The 27,853-nt window shown below is 34.2% G+C and overlaps 2 protein-coding genes across 4 annotated transcripts in view; both read left to right on the forward strand.

Annotated features, from left to right (window-relative positions):
- Positions 1-9,534, forward strand: part of LOC148615801 (HEAT repeat-containing protein 3-like) — a 31,208-nt gene extending 21,674 nt beyond the window's left edge. Inside the window, exons 14-16 of the mRNA XM_088582402.1 lie at positions 351-500; positions 2,313-2,486; positions 8,826-9,534. Coding sequence (XP_088438528.1) covers positions 351-500; positions 2,313-2,486; positions 8,826-8,921 — 420 coding nt within the window. The 3' untranslated portion in view covers positions 8,922-9,534. The remainder of the gene's footprint in view (positions 1-350; positions 501-2,312; positions 2,487-8,825) is intronic.
- Positions 9,535-14,710: 5,176 nt separating this feature from the next.
- Positions 14,711-27,853, forward strand: part of LOC148615803 (uncharacterized) — a 41,507-nt gene continuing 28,364 nt past the window's right edge. For 2 of the 3 annotated variants that reach the window (XM_088582398.1, XM_088582399.1), the window contains exons 1-10: positions 14,711-14,857; positions 16,073-16,633; positions 18,947-19,171; positions 21,016-21,576; positions 24,755-24,985; positions 25,271-25,834; positions 26,093-26,122; positions 26,450-26,755; positions 27,180-27,437; positions 27,644-27,670. In XM_088582398.1, coding sequence (XP_088438524.1) covers positions 14,773-14,857; positions 16,073-16,633; positions 18,947-19,171; positions 21,016-21,576; positions 24,755-24,985; positions 25,271-25,834; positions 26,093-26,122; positions 26,450-26,755; positions 27,180-27,437; positions 27,644-27,670 — 2,848 coding nt within the window. In that variant the 5' untranslated portion in view covers positions 14,711-14,772. Of the gene's footprint in view, positions 14,858-15,812; positions 15,965-16,072; positions 16,634-18,946; positions 19,172-21,015; positions 21,577-24,754; positions 24,986-25,270; positions 25,835-26,092; positions 26,123-26,449; positions 26,756-27,179; positions 27,438-27,643; positions 27,671-27,853 lie in introns of those variants that run through there. The other variant, XM_088582401.1, reaches the window with a different exon arrangement.

The following is a 27,853-nucleotide window of genomic DNA, read 5'->3' on the forward strand; positions in this document are numbered from 1 at the left end:
CTTTCAATATTGTCTTAATAATATCATATTAGTGAAATGTTTGTAAAATAAAGTTTACAATTACCTTTTAGATTTAATTTTTGCGCATGGTAACTTTACAGGCAGTTAGTGACAAGGTTTCTATTTCTGTTGATACTCTGAAGTTTTCTTTATTTAACTGAAGGTACTAGTCAGTGATTCCAGTCTGTTACTGTATTCTTTCTTAGATTTTCCCTTTGATATTATTACTACCAGTCAAGTGAATAATATATGACATCTTCATTCCATTGTGTTTGTCTTTGAAAGTCCAATATTTAGGTGCATACATTGATGAGATGTTATTCATTTTAAACATTTCTATTTCATTCCAGTTGTTAGATGTTACCTCTCAGGATCTTCAGTATCTGTATGAGGTAGAACAGAAGAGTCCTCTATCTGACATTAAAGTCAATGTTGTTAGAATTGTGGCTACCATAGGATGTGTTTTTGCCAAGATTTCTGAACCTCATCCATTCCTAAAGGTACAAGTTCAGTAGGTTGTAATTTATATTAGTGTTTAACAGTTTGTATCAATGAGTTTTGACCAACATTCTTTAAATGTTTTATGGAGTTTAAATGGTCATTTGATATTTACAACCTTAAAGGGCAATATTTTATAAAGGGAGATAACTCAATTCTTTTATTCAAATGCAGGAAGTATTTTCACATAGGCAATAGAACACAGATACTAGTAATTAAACAATTAAAATTACAATGATGATTTTCTAGAATCAGAACATGGCAGTTCATATACATTAAAAACAATTGAACTGTCTTATTCTTAGGTGAACAGCTATGACTCATGTACTGTGCTTTAGACTTAAATTTTGTATGAATTTTTCATGCAGTTTCTGCATACATACAATTAAACAATAAGACATGTCCCAATATATGTGATTTGGTTAAATCTTTGTCAGGTACAAATGTTTATTACAGTGAAACAACAGCCATATTACATTTTCAAAATTTTTTTTAATTTATTTTATTCATTACTTACAGTAACTGAACCAACTAAAATTGGAATTGGTCATTTTCCAATCAGTCATTGATCAGTCCATTAAATCAGTCATTGATCAGTCAAACCAATGCATTAAATCAGTCATTGATCAGTCAAACCAATCCATTAAATCGGTCATTGATCAGTCAAACCAATCCATTAAATCGGTTATAGCATAACGTGCCAACAGAGAGGTTAATGTATTTTAGCGATGCCATTGTTTCGTTTTTGAGATTATATTCATGTTTACATAATGCAATATATTTAAACATCATTTAATTATTCTTTTTTTATGTTTTTTTTAAAATTTTTAACAAAGTACAACATGCGAATATAACATCTTAAAATTTAAGGTAAATTCAATATGGTAGTATATTGGATTCGTTCCAGTGAAAATTCTTAAATTCACATGAACTGATCATCTATCATTTCACATAACAAAACTACAATCCGATTGGTTAGCTGTTACCAATCCATCAAATAGGGGATCCATTCAGGGACTGTATCAGTTCCTTTCAAAAACTTGCCATTTTATTTATGTTGTTTCGTTCTACAATTTTCTAACAATTGTTTTCTTGTTCTTACCTCAGAGATAGAAGTAATTTCATGTTAATTTTTCTATAGTATGATTATACTGTAATGTTCCAATCTTGTTTTTATGGATATTTTGAGATGTTCCCTAATACTTCATAACACTGTGATGGTTCAATAGAGAAATTAATATAGAGTTATTTCTATCTCTGAGCTAAGAACAAGAAATAATTGTAAGAGAATTAAATGAAGACTAGTACTGAACAACATGAATAAAATGGCAAGTTTTTGAAAGTAAAAATAAATACAAAAAACGGCTGAGGTGAATTCGGGTATAAACCAAAGTGAAAAACCAGAAAACCTGTCCAAACCAGACACTGTTCAAAGTCCCATTATTTCAATTTAAATGTATTTTGAACCTGTCTAAACCAAACACCTGTTTAAACTGAACAAATTTTTAAGTTAAAAAAGGGGTTCAGACAGTTTTCACTGTACTTGATGAAAAATTTTTAAAAAAAGACTGACTTGCCTATCAAGACAATTCACAAAGGAAAAACTCTATTAAAAATGAACTTAAAGTGGATTTTTACATAATTATTTTTATGACCCACAGCACAAGAAATTAGGATTCACAGTGTCCTGTCATAAGTCTGTCACACACTTAGTCTTCAAACTCAAACACAATGACCACAAAATACAGGTAAACTCTGTATTATATAGTCACCACTCAGATGAAGATGTAACAGATATTACTCATCTTTTACAGGATGTAGGGATATTCTTGTTAGAGGTTTGTTGTAAAGAAGAGGATTTACGTGTGATTGCGGAATCTCTTGATGCCATGTTTGATGTATTTGGCGAGGATCATTTAGACCCTATAGTTAGAGATATTCAAATGGTTGATAGATTAAATTCACTGCTTCCTACCCTTAAGAAGCAGGTAATGTAGTCATTCATAGAAATAAAAAATTTAAATTTGAATGTCCTATTAAAATGAACTAAAAGATAGTCCTTTTGATACGTCTTGTTACTCTTGTTCATATGTAGTTTTTTGTTTATAAAATTGCTATTTTTTGTAATGTTAAACCTAACTTGTAAGAGTAACTTGTACTAAACTTATCTCTATGAAAATCTAGTTATGTACATGATGTCTCTCTGGGTAACCAATGGTAGTTGGCCTATTATCCACTTGACTAATGTCTGTCCATCTGTCAAGCTTAGGGGTATATGCTTTGTGTAATCTGTCCATCAGTCAAGCTTAGGGGTACATGCTTTGTGTAATCTGTCCATCTGTCAAGCTTAAGGGTACATGATGTGTGTAATCTGTCCATCTGTCAAGCTTAGGGGTGCATGCTTTGTGCAATCTGTCCATCTGTTAAGCTCAGGGGTACATGATGTGTGTAATCTGTCCGTCAAGCTTAGGGGTACATGCTTTGTGTAATCTGTAATTCAATCAATATATTTTGACTCCTCTCTTCCTACATGGACACCATAACTTGTTGAACTTTAACAATTTTTTATCACTTTATGGTGATTGGGGGATTCATGCTTTTTGTCATCTCTAACTCAATTAGTATAGAGCCTTCATTATTCAAACATTACACAGTGTTGAAACAGATGTTGAAGGATACACTTCCTATGGAGGACAAATGTGACAAATATTACCCCTTTAATTTAGCCATTTTCAGCGGTATATGCTATAAGTTCATACTTTGTACTGCACACTATTGTTTATAAATTTGCATAGTGTTTATGTATGTATTGAGACATGTGCTTAAAAACAAATTGCAGTGACAAAGGTCCAGGCATGTTAGTTGTCTTGTTCCTTGACTAAGGTCGTCTTGTTTCTTGAAGAAATTCCAGGCATGTTATCGATTTAGTCCTGACACAGGTCCAGGCATGTTATTGATTTTATTCCTCAACGAAGGTCCAGACATGTTATTTGTCTTGTTCCTTGTCCAAGGTCAAAACATGATATTGGTCTTGTTCCTTTACGAAGGTCCGAACATGTTATTGATCTTATTCCTCAACAAAGGTCCAGACATGATATTTGTCTTGTTCGTTGACGAAGGTCCAGACATGTTATTTTGTCTTGTTCCTTGATGAAAGTTTGGACATGTTATTGATCTTGTTCCTTGATGCAGGTCCAGACATGTTACTGATCTTGTTTCTTGATGGAGGTCCAGACATGTCATTATCTTGTTTCTTGATGGAGGTCCAGACATATCATTGATCTTGTTCCTTGATGAAGGTCCAGACATGTCATTTGTCTTTTTCCTTGATGAAGGTCCAGACTTGTCATTGGTCTTGTTCCTTGATGAAGGTCCAGACATGTCATTGATCTTGTTCCTTGATGGAGGTCCAGACATGTTATTTGTCTTGTTTCTTGTCCAAGGTCAAAACACGATATTGGTCTTGTTCCTTTATGAAGGTCCGAACATGTTATTGATCTTATTCCTCAACAAAGGTCCAGACATGTTATTTTGTCTTGTCCCTTGATGAAAGTTTAGACATGTTATTGATCTTGTTCCTTGATGCAGGTCCAGACATGTTACTGATCTTGTTTTTTGATGGAGGTCCAGACATGTCATTGATCTTGTTCCTTGATGGAGGTCCAGACATGTTACTGATCTTGTTTCTTGATGGAGGTCCAGACATGTCGTTATCTTGTTTCTTGATGGAGGTCCAGACATGTTACTGATTTTGTTCCTTGATGAAGGTCCAGACATGTCATTAGTCTTGTTTCTTGATGAAGGTCCAGACATGTCATTTGTCTTTTTCCTTGATGAAGGTCCAGACTTGTCATTGGTCTTGTTCCTTGATGAAGGTCCAGACATGTCATTGATCTTGTTCCTTGTTGAAGGTCCAGACATGTATGTCATTGATCTTGTCCCTTGGTGAAGGTCCAGACATGTCATTGGTCTTGTTTCTTGATGGAGGTCCAAACATGTCATTGGTCTTGTTCTTTGATGATGGTCCAGACATGTTATTTGTATTGTTCTTTGATGATGGTCCAGACATTTTATTGATCTTGTTCCTTGATGATGGTGTAGACATGTTATTCGTCTTGTTCCGTGGTGATGGTCCAGACATGACATTGATCTTGTTCCTTGATGAAGGTCCAGACATGTCATTGATCTTGTTCCTTTATGATGGTCCTGACATATCATTGATCTTGTTCCTTGATGAAGGTCCAGACATGTCATTGATCTTGTTCCTTGATGAAGGTCCAGACAAGTTGTTTGTCTTCTTCCTTGATGAAGGTCCAGACAATGTTATTTGTCTCCTTTCTTGATGAAGGTCCAGACATGTCATTGGTCTTGTTTATTGATGAAGATCCAGACATTTTATTTTGTCTTGTTTCTTGATGAAGGTCCAGACATGTTATTTTGTCTTCTTTCTTGATGAAGGTCCAGACATATCATTGGTCTTGTTCCTTGAAGAAGGACCAGACATATTATTTGTCTTGTTCCTTGATGAAGGTCCAGACATGTTATTTGTCTTGTTCCTTGGTGAAGGTCCAGACATGTTATTTGTCGTATTCTTCTATGATGGTCCAGACATGTTATTGGTCTTATTCTGCGATGATGGTCCAGACATGTTATTTGCCTTGTTCCTTGATGATGGTCTTGTAACTAAGGCCCAGATGCATTAATGGTCTTGTGTTTTGACAAAGGTCTCGTTGCTTGACAAAGGTCCAGACATGTTATGGGTCTTGTTCCTCGATGAAGATCTTGCTTTTTGAATAAGTCCAGACAGGTTAATAATCTTGTTTGCTTTTACCAGTATTAAGCTTAGAATATGAGAAGGAATGTTTTGTTAATGTTTATAAATCAGAATATCTGCTATGGCATGTTACAGAAACATGAAAACAGCTTTTGACTAGGGATATTTATTTGAAAAGGAAAGATTTTTTGACAATGTTTATATCTTTATTTTGTGCATGCTTATTCCGAGTTATTTTCTGCATATTGCACATTGAAACTTGTGTAAACCATATCCCTGTTGGTGGAGGGTTAGTTCAGATGTTTGGTTTACTGAGGCTCAAAATACATTAAAATTCAGAAAAAATTACTTCAGAAAACAATGCTTGTCTTACGTATCATTAATCATTTGGCAGTATCTATGTAGACATTGGTTTTATTGATTTTTATCATGTATAAATATTTATGAGAAGAATCAAAATAAAAATATGAAATGTGATTCACCATCACGATTTAATGGTTGTTGACCTGTATAGTTGTTCCTGTTCAGAATACTTAAAGACTGTAACATTAATCAAACAGGTGTCTAAAGACTTCCTGATACCATTTAAAACCAGTTTAGCCCTGATATAACAGCCCTTATCTGTGTATTTGCAAGTTAGGCTGTAGAGTGGTATTATCATTTTATATTCACAGAAAAAACTTCGGCCAGGTAAGCAATTGCCATCACTTGGGGTCGTTCGTCGCCTGTCATCATCATTCGTCGTTGTCGTCGTTAACAATTTTTCAAAACTCTTCTCCTCTGAAACTACTTGACCAATTTAAACCAAACTTGGTTTATCCTTGGGGTATCCTGCATAGATCCGATGTGGGGATATTTGATCCATTGAAAACATGGCCACCATTACTAAAAATAGAACATAGGGGTCAGACAGTAGTTTTTCGCATATATCTCCAAACCATTTGGTTTAGCTAAATTCTGACATGGGTGAAAGTGTTCAGCATGATGAGATCTGTCTGCTGTCAAATTTTCATTTTAATCCATTAAGCCATGTTGGAGTTGTTTCCCCTTTTCAACATTTTTTTGCTATTCTTTCAAAAATCTTCTCTTCTGACACTACTTTACCAATTGAAACCAAACTTGGTATGAATGTTCCTTGGGGTATCCTGCAAAGAAGGCTACAAACCACTAATTCAGATTCCCATTACTCTCTTTGTTAATTTGCTCATTTTCAGGGAATCCTCAGTAGTTTACCTTAAGGTTAACCTAACCAAAACCATATATCACCTGAAACATACACATGTACTGCTATGTCACTCAAAATTTCACAAAGGGGTTTACTTCCTTGCAGTGAAGCAGTGACACTGGGAACTCATCTACCCTAAAAATAGCCTGGGGAATCCAAAAAATTCTTTATTTATAACATCTTTATTTATAGTTCCACCAAATTAGTTTATTTAAGTTTGAGGTGGCATACTTTGGGCTCAAAAGTATCAGAATAAAATTCCCTTTATGTAAAAAGTTCATTCATTTAAAAATATTTTCAACTTTTTTATAATGGCTTACTAAAGGGACTACTTTGTACCTTGGCGTAGGACTTTTTTTTGTTCCAAATTGATCATGCAATTGATGGTCTGTGGCCAGAACTGATGTGGGGATAATTGATTTGTCGAAAAACATGGCCACCATTACTAAAAATATAACATAGGGGTCAAACAGTATTTTTTCGCATATATCTCCAAAACGGTAAGGTTTAGCTAAAGCCTGACTGGGTGAAAATATTCAGCATGATGAGATCTATCTGCTGTCAAATTTTTATTTTAACCATCAAGCCATATTGGAGTTATTGTCCTTTTATCAATGTTTTTTGCAATTTTTAATGTTATTTCTTTCAAAAATCTTCTCTGACTACTTTACCAATTGAAACCAAACTTGGAACGAATGTTCCTAGGGGTATCCTGCATAGAACTGATTTCGGGATTTTCGATTCATCAAAAACATGGTTGCCATTACTAGAAATATAACATAGAGGTCAGGCAGTAGTTTTTTGCATATATCTCCAAAAACGTTATGTTTAGCCAAATTCTTTCAATAGTAGAAATGATCCTTATTTTTAGGACTACAAAAGTCTTCAGGCATTAAAGTTATCAGATGACTCCTTATAAGAGTTATTGCCCTTGAAAGGGGAAAATGACAGGTTTTGTTTTGTTTACAGTTTTCAGCTAATGTCTTAAACACCATGATAGATAGAAACTCATTTGCTGAAATGATCCTTATGATAAGTCCTATCAAAGTTTGATTTGACAACTTCTTGTTTAATTTATTGCCCTTGAAAGGCAAAATTCAACCAGGTGAGCAATTCAGGCTCCTGGGAGCCTCTTGTTTTTATATAGCTGTGAATTACAGAAGACAGTGTAATTATGTAATTATCTGATTTCCCAACTCAACTATTTCACTAGCCAAAGAAGATAAGGTGTACATTCAGATGTAAAATGATAAATGGTCACTCTCAGGGAACATGTTCAGTGTAGATCAGGTCATGTAGTAGATTACTATTGTTAAAATATAATTTAAAATCAAAGTAAACAGACAGTCAAATTTATTTTTTTTTATCTGACCTTCAAACTGAATTATTCAATTGCTATCAAAACCCTTTTTAAAGTTCAGTTTGTAGAACATTAGAAGAGATTGGTAAAAAGTTCAGTTTTATACAGTATGCAAATACTGAATTATAATTTTAAAAAAATCATAATTTTGTTTTTGTTGTTGCTGTTTTATTGGATAATTTTTTTTGTAAAAACTTAAAGTTCTGTACATCAAATTTTAATAATTTGTTTTGTGTAGTAGAATGTTGTCAGACCATACTAAACATGCTTTATTCATTCTTTCCATGTGACAGGACAAATGCATAAAACAAGGAAGACAATGAGGTGAAAATATATAGACCTAATTAGGTCCTGAAGATCAAATAATGATACCAGTCATTTAAGTGATGCAGCTGTTCAAATATACTTTCAAGAGTGGAAGGTTCAGGTCCTTTCAAAGCTTTAAATGAAGGGACACTGAAAGTCCATAATAAAGTGTCAGTGGAAAGGCTTGGAGGTCCAGGTCTTAGGGAAATAAAACTTAAAGGGTCTGAGGTCAGAAATTGAGGCTCCTGGACATCGCACCACTACGATCTGAACCCTTGGTGATGATGCTTAAGCACTTAATTGGGGGTCACAACATGTAAGGGAAATAACTCTGTAAAAATCAGCAAAACATTTTATTATGTGATAATTTGATAACAAAGTCAAAGTATCTTAGTGATCAAAAGTTTTGTTGACGAAGCTACTATGTTCATTAAAATTGTTCCCATGAAACATATGGTTAAAATTTCTTGAAATTTCTACATTTTGCTTTTTTTATCAAAGTAAAACACTGAATAAAATTTCAAGAAATTTAATCTAACCATATAAATTTTAGAGAAAATGGTAGTTACCCCTCTGAAGTCATAGTGTCATTTACATAATTCTTATTACTGGTTTTACAGTCATTAGAAAATATGAAACTTAGTATTTTTTTTCTCTTTCAGATTCAAGGTAAAAAGAAACTATTAGGAGAACATTACCCTGTGATATCCACAGCTCGTATAAACTTGATCAGATTTATAAAATACAAGTCAAAATGATAGCTGATTATAGTGCTTTACATCTACAATATTAATTTGACACATTAAATTTTACAGTTACCTTTGTTGTATGGTTTGTATAAAAATTATATTGTTAAGAGATCACTGTCAGATAATATCAACCACAAGAAACTTCAGTGATCATTGTAATATGTTCCTATTCTGTTATTTTATCTTTATTTTAACTGGGAAGAAATCAGCTAGCATGCATTTCAAGATAGGAACTAAATTCATTAGGGCCATTTATTTTCTAGGGGAGCATGGTTAAGGAATCAGTATTTTTCTTACTGTTTCCTACATGCCATCTATTTATTTAAAACTGATTGGGAATATGATTTTTTTTATTATTTTCTATACAAGCAGTGTCGTAACCTTAAAGACCAAAATGTATTATTTTTATTTTTGATAAGAGCGGAAATGTTTATTTTTGGATTATTTTTTTTTGTGTATTTAAAAAACTGCCAAACCCCTTCAGAATCAAATCTTTCTAAATTCTCCATGGTGTGATCCTATTGTCGTTTTCATTGGATCAGTTTGTTGAGAAATGTTTATCTTGATAGAATAGATAACAGATATTCTCATCAGAAATAAAAAAAAACATTAGTTTATATAATGTTACTCTTGAAATTTAAGTTACAATTTTGTTCCTGGTCATGAGTTTTACTTCTTGCTTGGTATTCATACAGTGTATCAATGGATTGCACATGCACACTCCTATGTCTTTCTTTTAAACTAAATCCAGCTAGTTTTATAAAGCAGACAGCCTAGGTGTCCACTTTGTTCAGGCAACATCCAAGACTGTTTTGAGGTTATCCTTTACCTGTCCGAAAACAAGAACATAGTTTTATTATAGTTGTTTGTTGAGTAATCATCTATTGCATCAGAGTTATTTTTGGAGAACTGCTATAATTTTTATATGAAGTTCATGATTATTATAATTAAGCATATTTAATAGTTATAGAGACTGACAGGTTATTAGGTACATCATATACATGTATATTGAAGGTAATCACTTATCTTGTATTCTGGGTATGTACAAACAGATAGCTATGCCATATTTAATATTTACACGTGTGTGTTTTACAATTTTACAAAAAGTCGTTGGATATACTTAAAGATTGAAAAATGTATTAAAAATCTTTTCTAGAATCTTTTTGGTTGGTATAAGTTCCTTCAAAGTTGACTACAAAGCAATGCTCTTATCAGATCAATTTAACCAATGTTGACATAAGATACCCGACAGACAATTAATGAACAATACAGGTCCTGTTGTGGCTTCCTAGAACTTCTAAATGGATAACATTATTATAAAGAGTCAAACAAAATTGGTAAACACCATCTATAGTGAACTTATCTCATGAGGTATTTTCATTTCTACCTTATCGCACAAGGGCCTTAGGTTTACATTATTTAATGACATCGTCTATCTATTAAAAGGCCCATGGTGGCCAATACATTCAAATACAATGATTGTCATGATCAAGAAATACAATGGAGACAGATATCAAGTTCAAATAAGCCAACTAAAAGCCTGAAAAAAATCACAACAAACATATTGAGCGGCAGTACTCATATACAGTGATGATATACAGTTACAAGTATCATGTAACTTAAAGGACTCAAAGACATTGGTAGCTCCATACTCTCGTTTGTCTTAAGCCAAATGAATTTTGATTGTTCATTTAATGTAGAGCATTTCAGCAACGTATGGAATGAGATTTTATTGGCCTCGTATTACACAAAAATTTACAAGATGACCGAGGATGGCTGTTTCATTATTAGGGGCGGTTTCACGGTCCAAGGTATCATTTGCTCACATTTGGACAAGAAGACAACAATTAGCGAAATTTTCAACATAAAGGTCCCAAACTTCGGTCGTCTACTTGACCCATCGCTTCCTTGTTTGATGCTATATGATTATGTGCAGATGAAGCAAAAATAACTGATATAACCCTTCCTCAATTGAGATTTTCATCAAATTTTCATTTTCAACGGTCTATGGCCTTATTTCCAGCACATCAGTTAATTCCACAGATGCAGAAAGCTGGTTTCCGTTAGTAATCTGCAATCTTTTCTGTTTTACTCACAAAATCTAGTCTTTTCTGTTTTATTCACAAAATCTGCATTCGTTTCTGTTTTACTCACAAAATATCTCTATGGTCAACCTTTGCATAGACCAATTTACTGAGCAATTTGTGCGGCAACGTCGACGTGTTTCGCTGGTTTGAAAACAAAACAAATTTTACCAATTAAATATCCTAAATGAGGTTTCTGTGAACAATTGTGTCGATTATATAGATCAAGCGTAAAACATGGCAGCCGTTGCTATTTTCAAACCTTTGGGTTTAAGTCGGTAAGAAACTAATATATTAGTGTACTGTATCACACAAAATCTTGTTTAAACTACGGTATTCTGAAAATATAGAAATAACGGGTGATATACAAGAAGTTCTGAAATTCTGAAAATTTCCCCTTTTACAATTTGACAATAATTGTAACCCCAAAAAGAAAATCGAAGCACCTGAATTGATTAGATATGTTTAATACATCATTATCTTAATTACGAATGCCTAAAATATGAGTTTTACGGTGTCGGTATGCTGTGAATCAAAGGCCTGTTTTTATACCGAGACCAGTTTTCAAGGGGTTGGGATAATATTTTTAACATTTTTTGAAAATTAGTTTTTCCTGGTTTATTTATGTGTGATATTAAATTATCTATCGAATGATACCAAATCTGAGACGTTTTAGTGGAGCAATAGCTTGTAGAGTAGAATTGGTGACTTCTTACGGAAAAATCGAAAATCTCATTTTTCGCTTTTTTGGGTAAATTCTGACCCAGAAAAGCGCCAAAATTCATTAAAAGTACTCCAGAAGTATTAATTGTGATGATACTAAATGGAAAATACCAAATAAGCCATTTTTACTGAAGCATACATACTCTAAGGGTTTTGACATGGAAAATTTTGTCAATTTAAGGGATTTTTCGGTAGGGTAGAGCACATATTTTTTCATTCGTAAATGGGAGGTATAAGGGGACCTGAGGAATTTTTATCCAAGAAAAAAGGTGACCGCTTTACCAAAATATGTTGTTTATGGAGCCAGGTGAGCAATTCAGGCTTCTGGAATTCTCTAGTTTTTCTTCGTATTTTAGGTCACCTTGCTAAATGCCAGGTGAGCTAATGCCATCACTTAGCGTCAGTCGTCGTCGTCCGTCATCGTCGTTAACAAATTTTCAGAACTCTTCTCGTCAAACACTACTTGACTAATTGGAACCAAACTTGGTATAAATGTTCCTTGGGGTACTAGTATCCTGCATAGAACTGACGTGGGGAATTTTGATCCGTCAAACAACATGGCTGCTGTTACTAAAAATAGAACATAGAGGTCAGACAGTAGTTTTTCGCATATTATATCTCTCAAACCGTTAGGTTTAGCCAAACTCTTTCAATTAATGAAATGATCCTTATTATAAGGCCTACTAAAGTCTCCGATGGATCAAGTTTTCAGACGACTCCTTGTAAGAGTTATTACGATTGGAAGGTGAAAAATTACGTATTTTTACATTTTTCAGCCAATATATTGAAACTATGATAGAAAGAAACTTTCAATTGCTGAAATGATCCTTATGACAAGTCCTACCACAGTCAAAATTGTTGGACAACTCCTTGTTCAATTATTTCCCTTGAAAGGCAAAGTTTAACCAGGTGAGCAATTCAGGCTCCTGGAAGCCACTTGTTTTCCGACGCAGTCGGTGTAGTTACGCTTTTAACCCTTTGACCTTTAAGACGTACTTCTATGGAAACGCAAGTCACCTGATCTCAATTCTGTTTCCCGATTGGCCGAATACTGAAAACTGTATCGAAGATTGAAATTGTGTGCCATGTGTTATTTTCTTGAATGAAATTTAGAAAATTTTATGTAAAAAGAAAAAAGAATTAACTGCGTCGGCTATCTATTTTAGAGATAGTACTTGTTTCTTTTCTCTTTTTTTGTTTTTGTTTTTTTAGTGGGGGGGGGGGGCTTGTTGAGTGTGTATTACAAATTCTGGGCCATTTATCATATTTTTGTATCGATTTTTTATTTTAATGATACTCCTATAGGTGTCGAAATTGGCTGTGTAGTTTAAACTACATACTATGTGCATGTAGTCATTAGTGATTTGATAATCACGTGACGGTAAACAATTTTTTTTCAAATGTAAGAGGTGATTTCAAACCCCCTTAGGAGTGCGAGTGTTCTTTGTTGCTCCTAATGATATTCATGTAAAGCCATGCTATTTGTCAGGTATACCTAGGGTCACCTAGGTTAGTTGTCCCGCAATTTCATTCATTGAATGGTTCATTCATATAAACCTTTATAGTAGAATCCTGAAACCAATGTCAAAGATAAGCGCCCACAATGTCATATGTCTGGGTTCCGAACAATCCCACTGTAGACTTTCCCACACAGTGTAGCCTAATATAGAAAACTCGTTTGTATGCGATTTTTGTATGTGCTTCTTTTGATAGATTTTTATCGTACATTTCTAATATTACTTTAACTTTTTATTCATTCCATCAAGGAGCATGTAACCTCGACAGAAAGACACAAATCCCGGATTCAAATTTCCGTTTTCCCCAAAATAAGCCCTGCATTCTTTTTGCATCATCATCATTAGCACTAAGAGCAAACACAAAGAGAGGGATATAAAACAACCGCTAAAATGTCTGAAATGAGATAGGTTGAAAGAAAAAATGGGGGGAAAAATCATCAAAAATTTATTTCATAATTTTGTTTATAACGGTTCAAAGGTTTTATGGACATTCTATGATAATACATTGCCATTTAGCCTATATATTGCTTCTTGTGTGGTTGTGAAAACACAAGGTTACCTGACGGACAAGTTAGAGACCCACCAAAGTTTCATAAGAGTTTCATTGTTTGTGAATGGATATCACACATATACCTAAGCTTATACGACTTTTATCTTCAAGGAATGCTACGGAGACAAAATTGTCTTTATTTGTAGCAACACAGAAACGCTTCTCAATATACAGTATGCTCGGTAAGGACATAAACTGATATAGGACATCAGGTCAAGTTTTTCCCTTTTTTATGTGTATATTATACAACGTGACACAGATTACAAGACGCTTAGTACCTTAAACCTCATGTAGATGAACAAGGGGATTCTTTCATCGTTGCATCGTATCATTTGAAATACACAGAACTTTCTTGAAAACTAGGTTTAAATACCAACAGTTATCATATACATGTACATATATTCAATAAAATTAAGTCAAAATTGTGGTCATTGTTTAAAAAAACGCACAATATCTTGTAGCGAAAATGCTTTGGCGTTTTATTTCATAAGTAGCATTTTCGTCTTTAACCATTTTATTAAATATAATGTATAACCGCTAAAATTAAAAGCTCGAATAAAACACAATGAGCCGAACTAAATAGCAAATAACAAATAATTAGTAATAAAAAAAAATCTTAAGCCGTAAATCCAGTGGCTCAAGGGGTGCGACGGTTTGAACCCCCTTTTCTTTGAGATTTTGTCAGTTTCGTGCATTAGGTGCAAAACATGATAATGACAGCTTTTTAGCCCCGTTTCCAAAACGCCTGGATATGAGCCAGATATCTTCCATAGTGGAATCAAATAGAGAGAGAGAAAAAAAAACAATTCGTCGTACTGTAGAATGACGTGCGATGTTTACAGCCCTCATTGGTTGGACAGAATCCGACCTGTATATGGACACCAATATCTTATCTACTTGACTATTCAAATATTCAAGACCTTTGTATAAATGGACAACTAGGCTATAAGAACCGCTATTCTATTTCGTCATTTAATCAATTCATCATGCGCGAAACCATTTTAGTGGTTTTATGCGCTATTGTAGGAATAAATGTCGTCGATGGAGCTGCAACTACAGCAACGCCGTCAAGTAAGTTATACATGTGTGATTCTGATAAGTATAACATTAGTTAATTAGTTGGTCAAATAATCTCTTTGATCTAAAATGGATTATTTCTTATACGTATTTGCATTAATAAGACAACGATGAAAAGTTTCAAAACTATATGAAAAGCAAGTTTAAAAAAAATGAAGTGTAGCAAATGTATAGCCTTCGTTTAAAATGTATCCTTTTTATGCAGTAATTGTTTTATAGAGCTTCGACGGCTTCAGTATCTACTAAAAATACCATCAATATGCTTATGTCTAGTACCATAGAGAAATGAGTACATTTTATAGTATAGATGAAATCCCTCGTAAGGAATATCATTGAAATCAACAGATTCTCATATGATCATGATCAGGTTTTGGTTGTATTGGCTTTATGTTCCTATATTTTGTCTGTTGTTATTTAAACATTTACATAGTGTCTATTATGTCTACATAAATCACATCTTATATTTCAATGAAGTGCTTTCTCCTTACTGTCATTATTATCTTTTTAATTTTAATTTTTTTTTGTTTTTGTTTTGTTTTTGTTTTTGTTTTTTGTTTTTTTGTTTTGTTTGTTTTTTTGTTTTTGACACCTTACTGGTAACATTCCATACATAGCTTTTAATCACTGAGACTCGCTCTTTTTTGTCGCATTTCGTGTTTATCATATATTATGTTACTCAGGTCCAAATGTACGTAATGCTAGTAATATGTACCTTTATAAGAACATTATATAGACAATATTACTAAGTATTAAACAAGAAAAACGGATTGGTTTTAGTGTATCACACTGATATGAATAATTTTAACATAAACATGTCATTTACAATTTACTTAAATCAAAGAAAGTTTGAAATAGCAAAACGAGAATACCTAGTTCAAGGTGATGCACCTAAAGTGCAGTTCTTGTCAGATCTCCATTCATATTTGTCTATCTAGGTTATCATATTATTTTGAACCATAGGTTTTGATAAGGAGTCAAATGTAAAGGCAATTGCAGGTGCATACAATCATTAGATATCTATGATTATGCATGAGACAGTGGCGTTACTGGTGGTGTTAGGTCTAAATGTGGCCTATGCCGCAGTGACCCAACCACCTATTAGTAAGTCGTTAATTTTCGTGATAACGAGAGTATTTTTGGTTGGCTTTTTGTCTTATAATCCGTTTTAAATTTGGTGGTAACTAATTATATATTACTTTCCGTTTTAAGGTTGTGGAACAAACCCAGCAGATATTCACTTTCTATTGGACTCCTCGGGTAGTGTAGGCTCGTCAAACTTTGAGAAACAGAAAGACTTTGTTGCAAGATTTGCTCAGTCATTTTCAATTGGACCTAAAAATGTTCAAATTGGTGTAACGACATTTTCAACGACAACTCATCCGCAGTTTTATATGAAAGCTCATCCGACACAGTCATCGTTAGTGTCGGCAATAAAAGCTATACCATATCAAACTGGTAACACACATACTGACGAGGCTCTGAAATGGGTCGACCAGCATGCCTTTACGTCAACAGCGGGTGACCGCTCTGGTGTTACCAACATATTAATTGTGATGACTGACGGACAATCTGGCAACCCGCCTCAAACCGCCATCGAAGCTAAGAAGATTCATGGCCACAACGTTAAGGTGTTTGCAATTGGTATTGGAAATGGAATTAAACAAACAGAGCTAGACGCAATTGCATCTGACCATGCACATACTTTTACTGTACAGAATTTCGATGCGTTGAACACACTACAAGCCGAGCTGAAGAAGACTGCATGTAAAGGTAAATATACCGTATTGTGACCATTGATGACGCAGTAAGATTGTTATACTGATTTACATACTGACAGGAGCTATTATTTCTGTTTTGTAACAAGCTTTGTGATTGGATGGTTCTCTTTGAGCAAACTAAGTTATTTTGTATACATTGTATGTAACTTACTTTTGGTATTGTGACGTCATTAATATCGATTAGTCTGCACTCCGCGATTCAAATAATCCGAAACAAAGTAACGTTTTGAATCCATGAGAAATTATAAGGAATATTTCTAATTTTTGAACATGTTATACCAAATAACATGCTTTCGGTCATTTTGAGTTTACAGTTGTATTCATCGCTTCGCGGTTCACAAGGGCAAACTTCCACAAACCATGTTATTTCGTATATCATGTTAAAAAATAGAAGTATTCCTTTAAATAATTATACTTTTGTACTCAAAAAATTTGCTGTAAGTTATTTTTACTTTACTTATATCTATATTACTTTTTTATAGGCGGATCCAAAGGGATGTGTTGTCCGGGCGCCTTTATGAAATTGATTTTTCAAATATTATAAATTAATCTTTAAGTTAAAACACTGAAACTAATTTAGAAATCAATGTACAGTCAAGCAAATTCATCATTTAGCGATGTATTACAAAAATAAGTGAATATGATGCACATTTTCTTCCGCATTCATGCAAAATTTTGACCCGGGTTGGACTTCCTTGTTATTCTGTGATTCTGCCGTTGTTGTTTTATTTTTTGTCCGTTCATTTATGTAGAACAAATACTAAATGACAATAATACGATATGATACAACAACAAGAAATATGTGTACATAATTTTTTAAGGTTGTTTTATTAAGTAAATAGTATTTCTGCATCATAGCTTTATCAGAATACATTTAACACAACTGAATTAAGACTATTTCCATTACGGATTTCCGTTGAGAAATATTAAAATAAAATTTGTCGCATTATCGTTTTTCTATCTTGATCTTTGTTGATATACGTGCATACTTTGGTGCTTGATAGTCCAGACTAAGGGTTAAATTGCAGCCTTTGTGACATGAAATTCTAAAAATGGGAAACGCACTGATAAGATTTATTATTTTCCAACGATTCATTGACAACATTATGTTCCAGTCACGTGCGGTTTAGATCATACGTGTATTTTATTGAAATCCATACTACGCGGGGTGGAAGGTAAATTGGAGTTTTATTCTTGTCTCTTCGGTCAACAATAAAACTCAGGTTCACACCGTGTCTTCAGTAATGATTTTTTTCACGCATTTTTACGTATCATCGTTATGAAGAAAAAAACTCACTTATTAAGCGATGAAGTATTTATTGGAACGAATAAAACTTATACATGTGAAGAAATACAGTGACTCTGAAACTGTCATCTCACCATGTAAATAATATCCCTAAACAAAACGAACCCTTTTTGAGGTTGTATTATTTAATTGATATGCAGTTTTCTTTTGCGTTTGTTTTTTATTTGTTATATTTCGTTACTCTTGATATTTCTTTTCATAGTATCAAAATGAACATGTATGGTCTTTAAATACGTACAGTTTAGTTAATTAAATCACTGACACTAGATATGACCTAGTACAAACAAAAGCTACGGGTGTATGTATACGTAGCCTAGAACATTCATTTTGGTAACAAAAAGGTCTATTGGGTCGAGTTGGAAAAATGCTGACATACATATAATTGATTACTCATGCTTTTGCTCATGTTAATATAACGAATCATTACTTACGCGCACTTATGTATAAAATCGTCTTGTTCGTTGTACAGAGGGATGGATTATTCACCGTCCCCTTTGGCATGCCACTCTGCAGAATAACAGAAATATTTCAGTGATTACTATCTGTCCTTAGAACATTTCTACTGTCATTCTTTCTTAAACCAAACATTTAACTGAGCCAACCCAAATAGTTGATACTTATTGCATTTTTATACCAGTTAGCCTGTACTTACAACAAACAAATAAGGAAAGCCATATTGAAAGTAAACTGTTTTTAAATCTTCTGTTTTTCAATAGTAACATGATTACATGTACTGTAATCAATAACCATACTTAAAGGGAAGAATTTACATGTAACATAATCATAATAAGAATTTTCTTTTTCTTTCTCTCTATACTTGAAGGCAAAATAATAGTTTTTTTTCATTTTTAGTAGGTTGTAAAAAATATATGAATTTAAGATGTTTCCGAATTTTTTTTCCATTCGGTACTAAAACAATCTTAATTTTACTTGCTATGTTTTTACATCATTTTTTTCGTATTTAAAAAATATATTGATGTGAACAATGTTTACTTCTAGTCGATGGGGGCTGGAGTACTTATGGAAGTTGGAGTAAATGCAGCACGACCTGTGGTGGTGGAACACATCATAGAGACAGAACCTGCACCAACCCAAAACCTGCTAATGGTGGTAAGACGTGCAGTGGAGCAGCAAGAGAGACACAACCTTGTAATACTCAGGCATGTCCGACTCTCCCACCCCCTACCACTACAGTACCACCACCACCAACCACCACCGAGAAAGGTGAGTACCCTATGTAATATTTCGATATATCCGACTCTTCCACCTTACCACTACTGTACCAACACCACCGACCACCATGAACAATAGTTAGTATCCTATGTAATATTTTGGCATGTCAGATTCTTCCACCCCTACCACTTCTGTACTACACTCCTTAAGACGTTTAAGTTTCCCGCACGCACGATACCCAAACGCACGCTAAACGCTCACCAAACGCACGATAAACGAACGCTTCTATCGTGCATTTAAACGAACGCTCCTAACGTGCGTTTAAACGCACGATAGACCAAAGCTTATATCGTGCGGTTAAATGCACGATACACGAACGACGAAAAAATGATAATATTGACATATAATGAAGACAGAAAAAATAGAAAATAAAATTTATGAAATTATATAAATTGATAATAGCAAAAAATATATAAATAACAGTTAAAGCAAGGAAATAATCAAAGTACAAAAATAAACGAACGCTTCTATCATGCGTTTAAACGAAAGCTCCTAGCGCGCGTTTAAACGAACGCTTCTATTGTGCGTTTATCGTGCATTTAACGATGTGTAAACGCACGATAAACGATGCACGAACGCTTAAATGGGAAACGTGAACGTCTCAAGGAGTGTACCACTACCGACCACTAGTAAGGAAGGTTAGTATCTAATGTATAATATTTTGGCATATCTAACTCTTCCACTTCCACCATTACTGTACTACCACCACCGACCATCACTAACGAAGGTTAGTACCTCATGTAATGTTTATCGTACGTTTACACATCATTTTGCGTTCGTTTAAACGCACGATAAACGCACGATAGAAGCGTTTGTTTAAAGACACGCTGGTAGCGTTTGCTGTCACACTTACCACTTCCGAGTCAAATGGCCACTCCTGCGTAGTACTAAAAACACATTGACTCTAGATCTATGCATTGTAAGTGCATAATATTTGTGCATGCAGATCAAACTAAAGCTGAGAATGTGTACCTTAAAATCACATTTGTAATTGACTACAAAGGTGAATGATTATTGTTTATATGTGTGAGTAATTTACCTCCGTGCGGTGAGTTAGCAGAAAAGGTAAAACGGTTAATTTTCAGGATTATTTATTCAAGAAATTTTTGTGAAGAATTTCTACAATTATCGTACCATTAGCATAATGATTTTGAAAGCCTTATTTTCCAAGGTTCGCAATGGTGTGCAACATTAAGATGTTATTTGACCAGGGAATTCACAGTGAAACCTTAAAAATTACCTTTTTAACATGTAAAGTAATGGAAACGTTAAAAGTGGTTAGTGAGACCATAGGAGGCTGCCATAGGAGCGTTCAATTAAGGTGGTAGATCTTTGGTAAGGGACACAATTCTTACGATTTGAACGTTTGTATTCAGCATTTTACACCAATTTCGTGTAAGCATCAAAGTGGACTGATTTCATTCGGTTTTAAATTGAAAGCTTGATAGGCGGCGATGAAATTTAATATGATCCAAACATATCACTGATTTAAAGAGTTATGTCCCTTACCCTAGGTCTACCTCCTTAAATGCATGATAGAAGCGTTCGATTATCGTGCGTTTGGTGAGCGTTTAGCGTGCGTTTAGGTACCTTGCGTGCGGGAAACCTAAACGTCCAAGTAGTGTAACAAAGTAACTCTCAATTTTGGAAATTAATCTTTGATATCAAAATTTGAACAGAATGAAATTATAGCTTGATCATTCAACGCATAATTACCAAATACCCTGTCAGTTGCACACTACTGCATGTAGATTATTTATATTTTTGTACCAAAACTTTTGATCCCAAACTTGTAATTTGATACGTTATATTTGGCAGTTATATGATAATTTCAGGTTGTGGTCTTGTTCCTGCTGATATTCATTTCCTGTTAGATGCCTCTGGAAGTGTAGGTTCATCAAACTACCAGAAACAAAAGGACTTCGTTGCCAGATTCGCACAATCATTCACAATTGGCCCACAGAACGTACAAATTGGTGTAACCACTTTCTCATCGCAAGTTCATAATCAGTTCTACATGAACCAGTATCATGCCAAGCCCGCATTGGTCAGTGCTATTAAGGGTATGCCGTACCAGTCTGGTGGTACAAACACTGATACAGCTTTGAAATTTGTAGACGGAAACGCTTTCACTAAACCGCACGGCGACAGAGATCATGTGGTCAACATTCTGATTGTCATGACCGACGGACAGTCTGCCCATCCGCCTCAGACTGCTGCAGAAGCTGCTAAACTTCACGGCCACAATGTCAAAGTGTTTGCCATCGGTATTGGTAATGGTATCAAACGAGCTGAGTTGGAGAAAATAGCAACAGACCCACAACATGTTTTTACAGTTCAGAATTTCGACGCATTGAACACACTACAAGCAGAATTGAAAAAGACTGCTTGCAAAGGTAATAATCCGAGTTAATTGGGTTTTAGCTCACAAAGATCAGGTGAGTTGTCACCACATGATTTTGGAAATGTTTTGTCAAATGATTTCTAGCATTGTTTTACCTTGAGTAGTGAAACTACCGAATTACCAGTTCTTGGTTAATCCAGAGACTTTATATTACAGGGACTGGCCACTGTTGAGAAAGTCTATATAATGTATAAAAATAACTGTGCCTCCTTGGTCTTTATACTTTATACTTGGTAAACTTAATGCCTTTACGATTTACATTTGTTTTCGCATACTGTGGGAAAGAAAATTATTTAGGATTTTAGTTATAAGTTAAAATTGACAATTGGTAATGACAAAGCTAATCTGTAAAAATCATTCATTACTTGAATTTATCAGTAATTACTCTAGAGAAAAAAAATGAATTTGGTCAGCTTCTGTTAGTTAAGTATTATGTAATAGCGAGCACCGCGAAGCGGTGTGAACTCTACGGTTATTACGTGTACTTTCTAAATTCCCTTAAGGTTCCCCAGTATACTAACGAAAAAAAAGTCATGTCCCGGAAGTAACAAAAAGCGACTGTCCCTACGGAAAAAAATTCATCATTTCCTTCATTACTTGAGATGAAGGATACTACAGACACTGTGAAGTCAGCCTCATATCTTGACCTATACTTAGAAATCGATGGTAAAGGAAAACTATTGACCAAACTTTACGACAAACGTGATGACTTTTCATTCAGCATTGTCAACTTTCCTTTCATCTGTTGCAACATCTCTTTGGCTCCTGCGTATGGAGTGTTCATATCACAACTCATACGTTATGCCACAGCTTGCCGAAACTACGCAGACTTTTTGTATTGCGCTAGAACTCTAACAAATAGGCTTCTGGAACAGGATTATGTTGCTACAAGATTGAAGTCATCACTACAGAAGTTTTATGGTCGTTATCATGAACTCGTGGATCGTTATGGTGTATCCATCAGCACCATGAAAACTGATTTATTCAACGGGTCATAATTTTCCTTCCCTCGTTTGTCTACCCCGGACTTGACTTTTTATGAGCGGGTGTTTCTAGAAAAGCAGAGGACGCTTACCCTACCGGTGCACCTGGTCCATGCTCCCAGTTTTTAGTTGTTACTTTGTATGTATGATTTTAGTTACTTTATGTTCTTTGTTGTGTATGTCCGTGGAGAACTGTAATATTTCAGGTATCTGTATAGATTGACCTGACAGGCCAAAACTGAAATGGATGTTGCTAGAGATGCCCTTAAGGGATAAAAAAATCAAAATATTGCGAAGCGCTATAAAGTTATTGCCCATTTTTAGAGCGAGGGGAAGGGGGTATGGGGTTGGAATTTTTTTTCTTTGGGGGGATTGTTTAAGTTATTCATTTATTGATATAAAACTCCCCAATTAATTAAATAGACAGATTTTCAAATAGAAATATTTATTTTGCTTGCTGCTTAAATATAAATACTTGAGATGCAAAAAAATTCATTCTGGTCGACCCCCTCTTTGTAATGTCCTTTCTTATTTTTACGAGTCTCGCTCAGACGGTACATGCACGGTAAAGCTCACGATTCTCGCTGATTCAGGCAATGCCTACCCCATATTAAAAATTATATCATTTTAAAGAAGTTTCTATACTCTGTTAATTGGATTGGTAGTAGATAAATATGTTTAAACAAATGGAAAGATCAATGATCAACAGCTTACTAGGGTATAGTTTGAAAATGAAAATTTTGATATTTCTTTCTCAAGACATAGGTACATTCACTTAGTCATCATTTTATTGTTATTCAAAGCACATTAAAAAATGGCCATTGTCATTCAGCAGATTTTTCTCTTTAATTTGATATTAACCTAATTTTGATAATTGCAATACTTTTCACAAACACTCATTGACAAAGCACACTTTATGACCTTTAAAAAAGTAAATGTTTTTGCTTATTTGTCTGAAAAGACTTAATTTTGAACTTAAAAATAATTACATTCCTTTTGTTTTAGATAAATAATAAATACGTGTTGCCATTTTCTAATCATTTATCTTTAATTTGGTTCATCACTCATCAAAATCAATCCAGTGGTTTTTATAAACACCCTTAGCAAAGTAACCATAATTTCAACAGAGAAATTTGACTAATATACAGTCAAATAACAATGGCAGTGTACTGTATAGATTATTACAAGTGACTTCTATCTCTAACATACACTCACTGGTTAGTCTGATACTGTAAAGGTTGAACACAGTGAAAAGTTTACTCAATACAATAAATGAATAATATCTTATATTATGCAATTTTCATTGTTATAATTTTCAAAGGAGATAATTTCTCTAGACATGCCAAATCTTGTGGATTTTTTTACTTATTTGCAAAAGTAGAACAGGAGTAATCATGACAGATTCAGATTCTTTATTGGTTGTAAACTTTTACAGTTCCTCACCATAAGTTGTGATTATAATGTATTCATAGCATATGACAAAGATATAATTATGTCTAATGCTAATCGTTAACAATATGTCAAAAAATATTTCTCTCTGACACAAACAGACCATTTAGAAATAACTTTGTTTAAATGTTTCTTATGTATTCTGCCTAGAACTAATGATGCCCTTATTTCGATGTTTTTCGCTATTTTTAATATTATTTATTGTAAAAATCTTCTCCGTAACTACTAGACCAATTAGAACCAACTTGGTTTTGTTGTTTCTTAAGGTATTCTCCTTAAAACAGGAAAAACTTAGCCGCCGTTACTAAAAAATACCAGATAGGTGTCAACCAGCAGTTTTTTCGCATTTATCTTCTAAACCGTTAGGTTTAACCAAATTTTGGCATGTGCATAAAAGTGTTCAGCATAATGAGAACACTGTGCTCAAATTTTCGTGTAAACCGTTAAGTCATGTTCGAGGTGTTGCCCTTTTATTAACGTTTATTTGTTATGACGAACAAATCTTCTACAAAGAAACTACTCGACAGAATACAATGAAAGTTGATATGGTTGTTTCTTAGATGTGAGTAATTTTTCCAAGTAACACACATGGCCGTTTTAACAAAAATCAGAATGTGGCTTATCAAGACAGGTGACGATTCAAACTCTTTGGATCCTCTAGTTATCCTAAATTTTGCCTTATTTTGTACCAATCAGTTAAGCAGGAACAAAAGTTGACTATCTTAACTTTATTTTCAGTTGATGGAGGTTGGAGCAAATATGGATCATTCAGTCCATGTTCTAAATCTTGTGGTGGAGGAACTCACTTTAGGGAAAGGACGTGTTCAAACCCACCCCCTGCAAACGGAGGAAAGAACTGTGTAGGCTCAGGCAGAGATACACAGGCCTGTAATACCCAGCCATGCCCAACTCTGCCACCCCCAACTACCCCACCACCAACTACAATGATTCCAACAACTCATGTACCAGGTAAGTGACTCACATGAAAGGACGGCGGTAATTACATAAATGCCTGCTCAACTGAATTTCATGATTAAATTGTGTTTTGTACTTAGTTGCACAATGCCTGACAGCACAAAAATAGTTTGAAATGGAGAATAGGTTTGACCATAAACATACAACTGTTCTATCTGACTAGAATTGTATTTACTATATAGTTAGGATACACAGAAAAAAAGTGATGTTACTATATCAATTAAGGATTGATAGAGTTTTCTATCGAACAATCACTAAATTAAAGTCTTTAATTTTAAGGTTGTATTGCACCAGCTGATATTGTATTCATTCTGGATTCCTCTGGAAGCGTCGGTTTACCAAACTTTAACAAAATGTTGGATTTTGTAAAGCAGATGTCACAAGGATTTGACATAGCATCTAACGGTACACATATTGGTGTCGTTACCTTCAGTTCAAAACCCCATTTAGAGTTCCACTTGAACAAATTCAACAGCAAGAGTGCAGTAAATCAGGGCGTTTCTAATATCCATTACATCTCTGGTGGTACCAATACTGCTGATGCAATCAAATATGCCCGTCAGACAAGCTTCCTTGCAGCTAATGGTGCTAGGAGTGGTGCTTCAAAGATTGCTATAATTGTAACTGATGGAAAATCTCAGTCACCTCCTGCCACTGCTGCCGAGGCTCAAAAGATGAGAGACCAAGGAATCACTGTCTTTTCCATTGGTGTCGGAACTGGACCAAATAAACCAGAACTTGACGCCATGGCAACCGATCCTGATAATCAACATGTTTTCGTCGTCAGCAACTTTGACGCTCTTAAACAAATCAAAGGCGAATTGCAAAAGAAAGCTTGTGATGGTATGACATTATTATAGTGTTATTATAATTATAAATTCTAACAATTTGGTATGTCTTATTCTCCAATACTTATATCATTCGTTCTTTAAAAACTGTTACAAGTGAATAAAATATGCTCATGCGGTTAAATATATATATTTGTATTATCTTTTAATTTGTTATTTTGTCTCCCACTACATACTTAAAACAAAATGTCCTGCCAAACAAACTTGTTACAAAAATTTGTAACTCATGATATATTCATTTTATTATTTTCAGTCAAAGTTACTCAACCTCCACCACCAAAGAGTAAGTTAATTTAATAGCTTCAAACATAGTATAGTGAGTATTTAAGAACTAGATATGTGCTATATCTGAAAAAGGATTGTAGGGACATGGAAAACTAGTTAATTGTAATTAGAGGTAAGTGTGACACGGACGTTGAAATGTTTTTAACATATATATGTACATCAATAATAAAAGTTGCAAAGGTTTTTTTTTTAAATTGAAGTACGGTTACTGGCGCATCTCTTTCAGTAGTGATGTAATTCATGTGCCTTTTAATTTAGAATGTTACACCCCCCCCCAGAATTTGTTTATTTTTTAAATATTAGGTTTTTGAAAATTGCTTTGTAGATTGCGGTGCCAAGGCAGATATTGTTTTCCTGTTGGACTCATCTGGAAGTGTCGGAAATAAAGATTTCCAGAAGATGTTGACCTTTGTTGAGGGTGTAGCTGACAAGTTTACCATTGGTCCAAATGACATCCAGATTGGTGTAGATACATTCCAGAGTAGTGTTAAATCTGAATTTAACATGAATCGATACACGGATAAGAATGCACTCAAGAAAGCCATCACCAGCATTGCTTATCACACTGGAGGAACAAACACTGGACCTGCTATCAAATTCATGACAACGAACAGTTTCAATGCTTCAGCTGGTTAGTACAAAGTCTCTCCTATCTATTTCGTACTATCTGTCTGTCTGTCTGTCTGTCTGTCTTCTTTATCTGCTTGTTTATCTGTTATGATTATGCTCCTATAATATTAATTACTACCACAACCACCCTTCCATATGTTTGACTTATCCGATTTGGATTTTTTTATCTTTACTATCAAGGGACTGGTATGTTTTTATTTAAAACAAGTTATATTTATATTTTTTTTACAAAAGTTACACTATATAGATGATACCGACAGATTCATGCAGCCACATACTAGTACATTAAATTTGACAGGCCGTGAACATTTAAATATTGTCCATCACTTGGCTGATCAGTACATTTGACGTTATTTAAGCGTTGGATCTACACATAAGACGAGAAGTTTTCCCTACTTTTTATAAGCTTTCATATTTTCCCGCAGGACACAGGACTGGCGTCCCTAAGATCGCCATTGTCATTACCGACGGTAACTCAGCGAACAGGGCAAATACTTTGGCCGAGGCCCAGAAGGCCCGTGCTTCTGGTATTCAGGTGATTGCTATTGGTGTTGGTCATGGTATAAATCAAGCAGAACTTGAGGGAATAGCCAGCAAACCTAAGAGCCAATATGTTTACAATGCTGAAAACTTCGATGTCTTGAATACACTCCAGGCTTCTTTGTCATCTAAAACTTGTGAAGGTAAGTTAAGAGCTGCAACGATATATGGATTGTGCATTGGTAACCCTAATAAAGTATACTTCTGTTTTTATTTTGTTTCATTTCTTCAGTTGATTTTAACCTTGTCCTAAAGAATTATTTTAGTTCATAAAAAAGAACTTCGACAGACACAAACATTTGTTTAATGATATCCTATATATCTATATTTATTTTTAATTCTTTTCCAGCTTCTATACCACAGAAACCTGCAAAAGGTAACATAACGTCATAAATTGATAAAAAAAAATCAAAGCGCCGATAGCGCTGAGCCTCCGAAGTCATGAGACAATTACATGTACAAGTATTTTATAACTTTTGAAGACGGTAATCATAATCCGCAATTTTATTTTATTTTATTTTATTTATTTTTTTATTTTATTTTATTGTTTTTTGCTTTT

The sequence above is a fragment of the Perna viridis genome, chromosome 5 (assembly GCF_037379345.1).
Source record: "Perna viridis isolate PV_CMFRI_1.1 ecotype Kerala chromosome 5, ASM3737934v1, whole genome shotgun sequence".
NCBI classification, from domain to species: domain Eukaryota; kingdom Metazoa; phylum Mollusca; class Bivalvia; order Mytilida; family Mytilidae; genus Perna; species Perna viridis.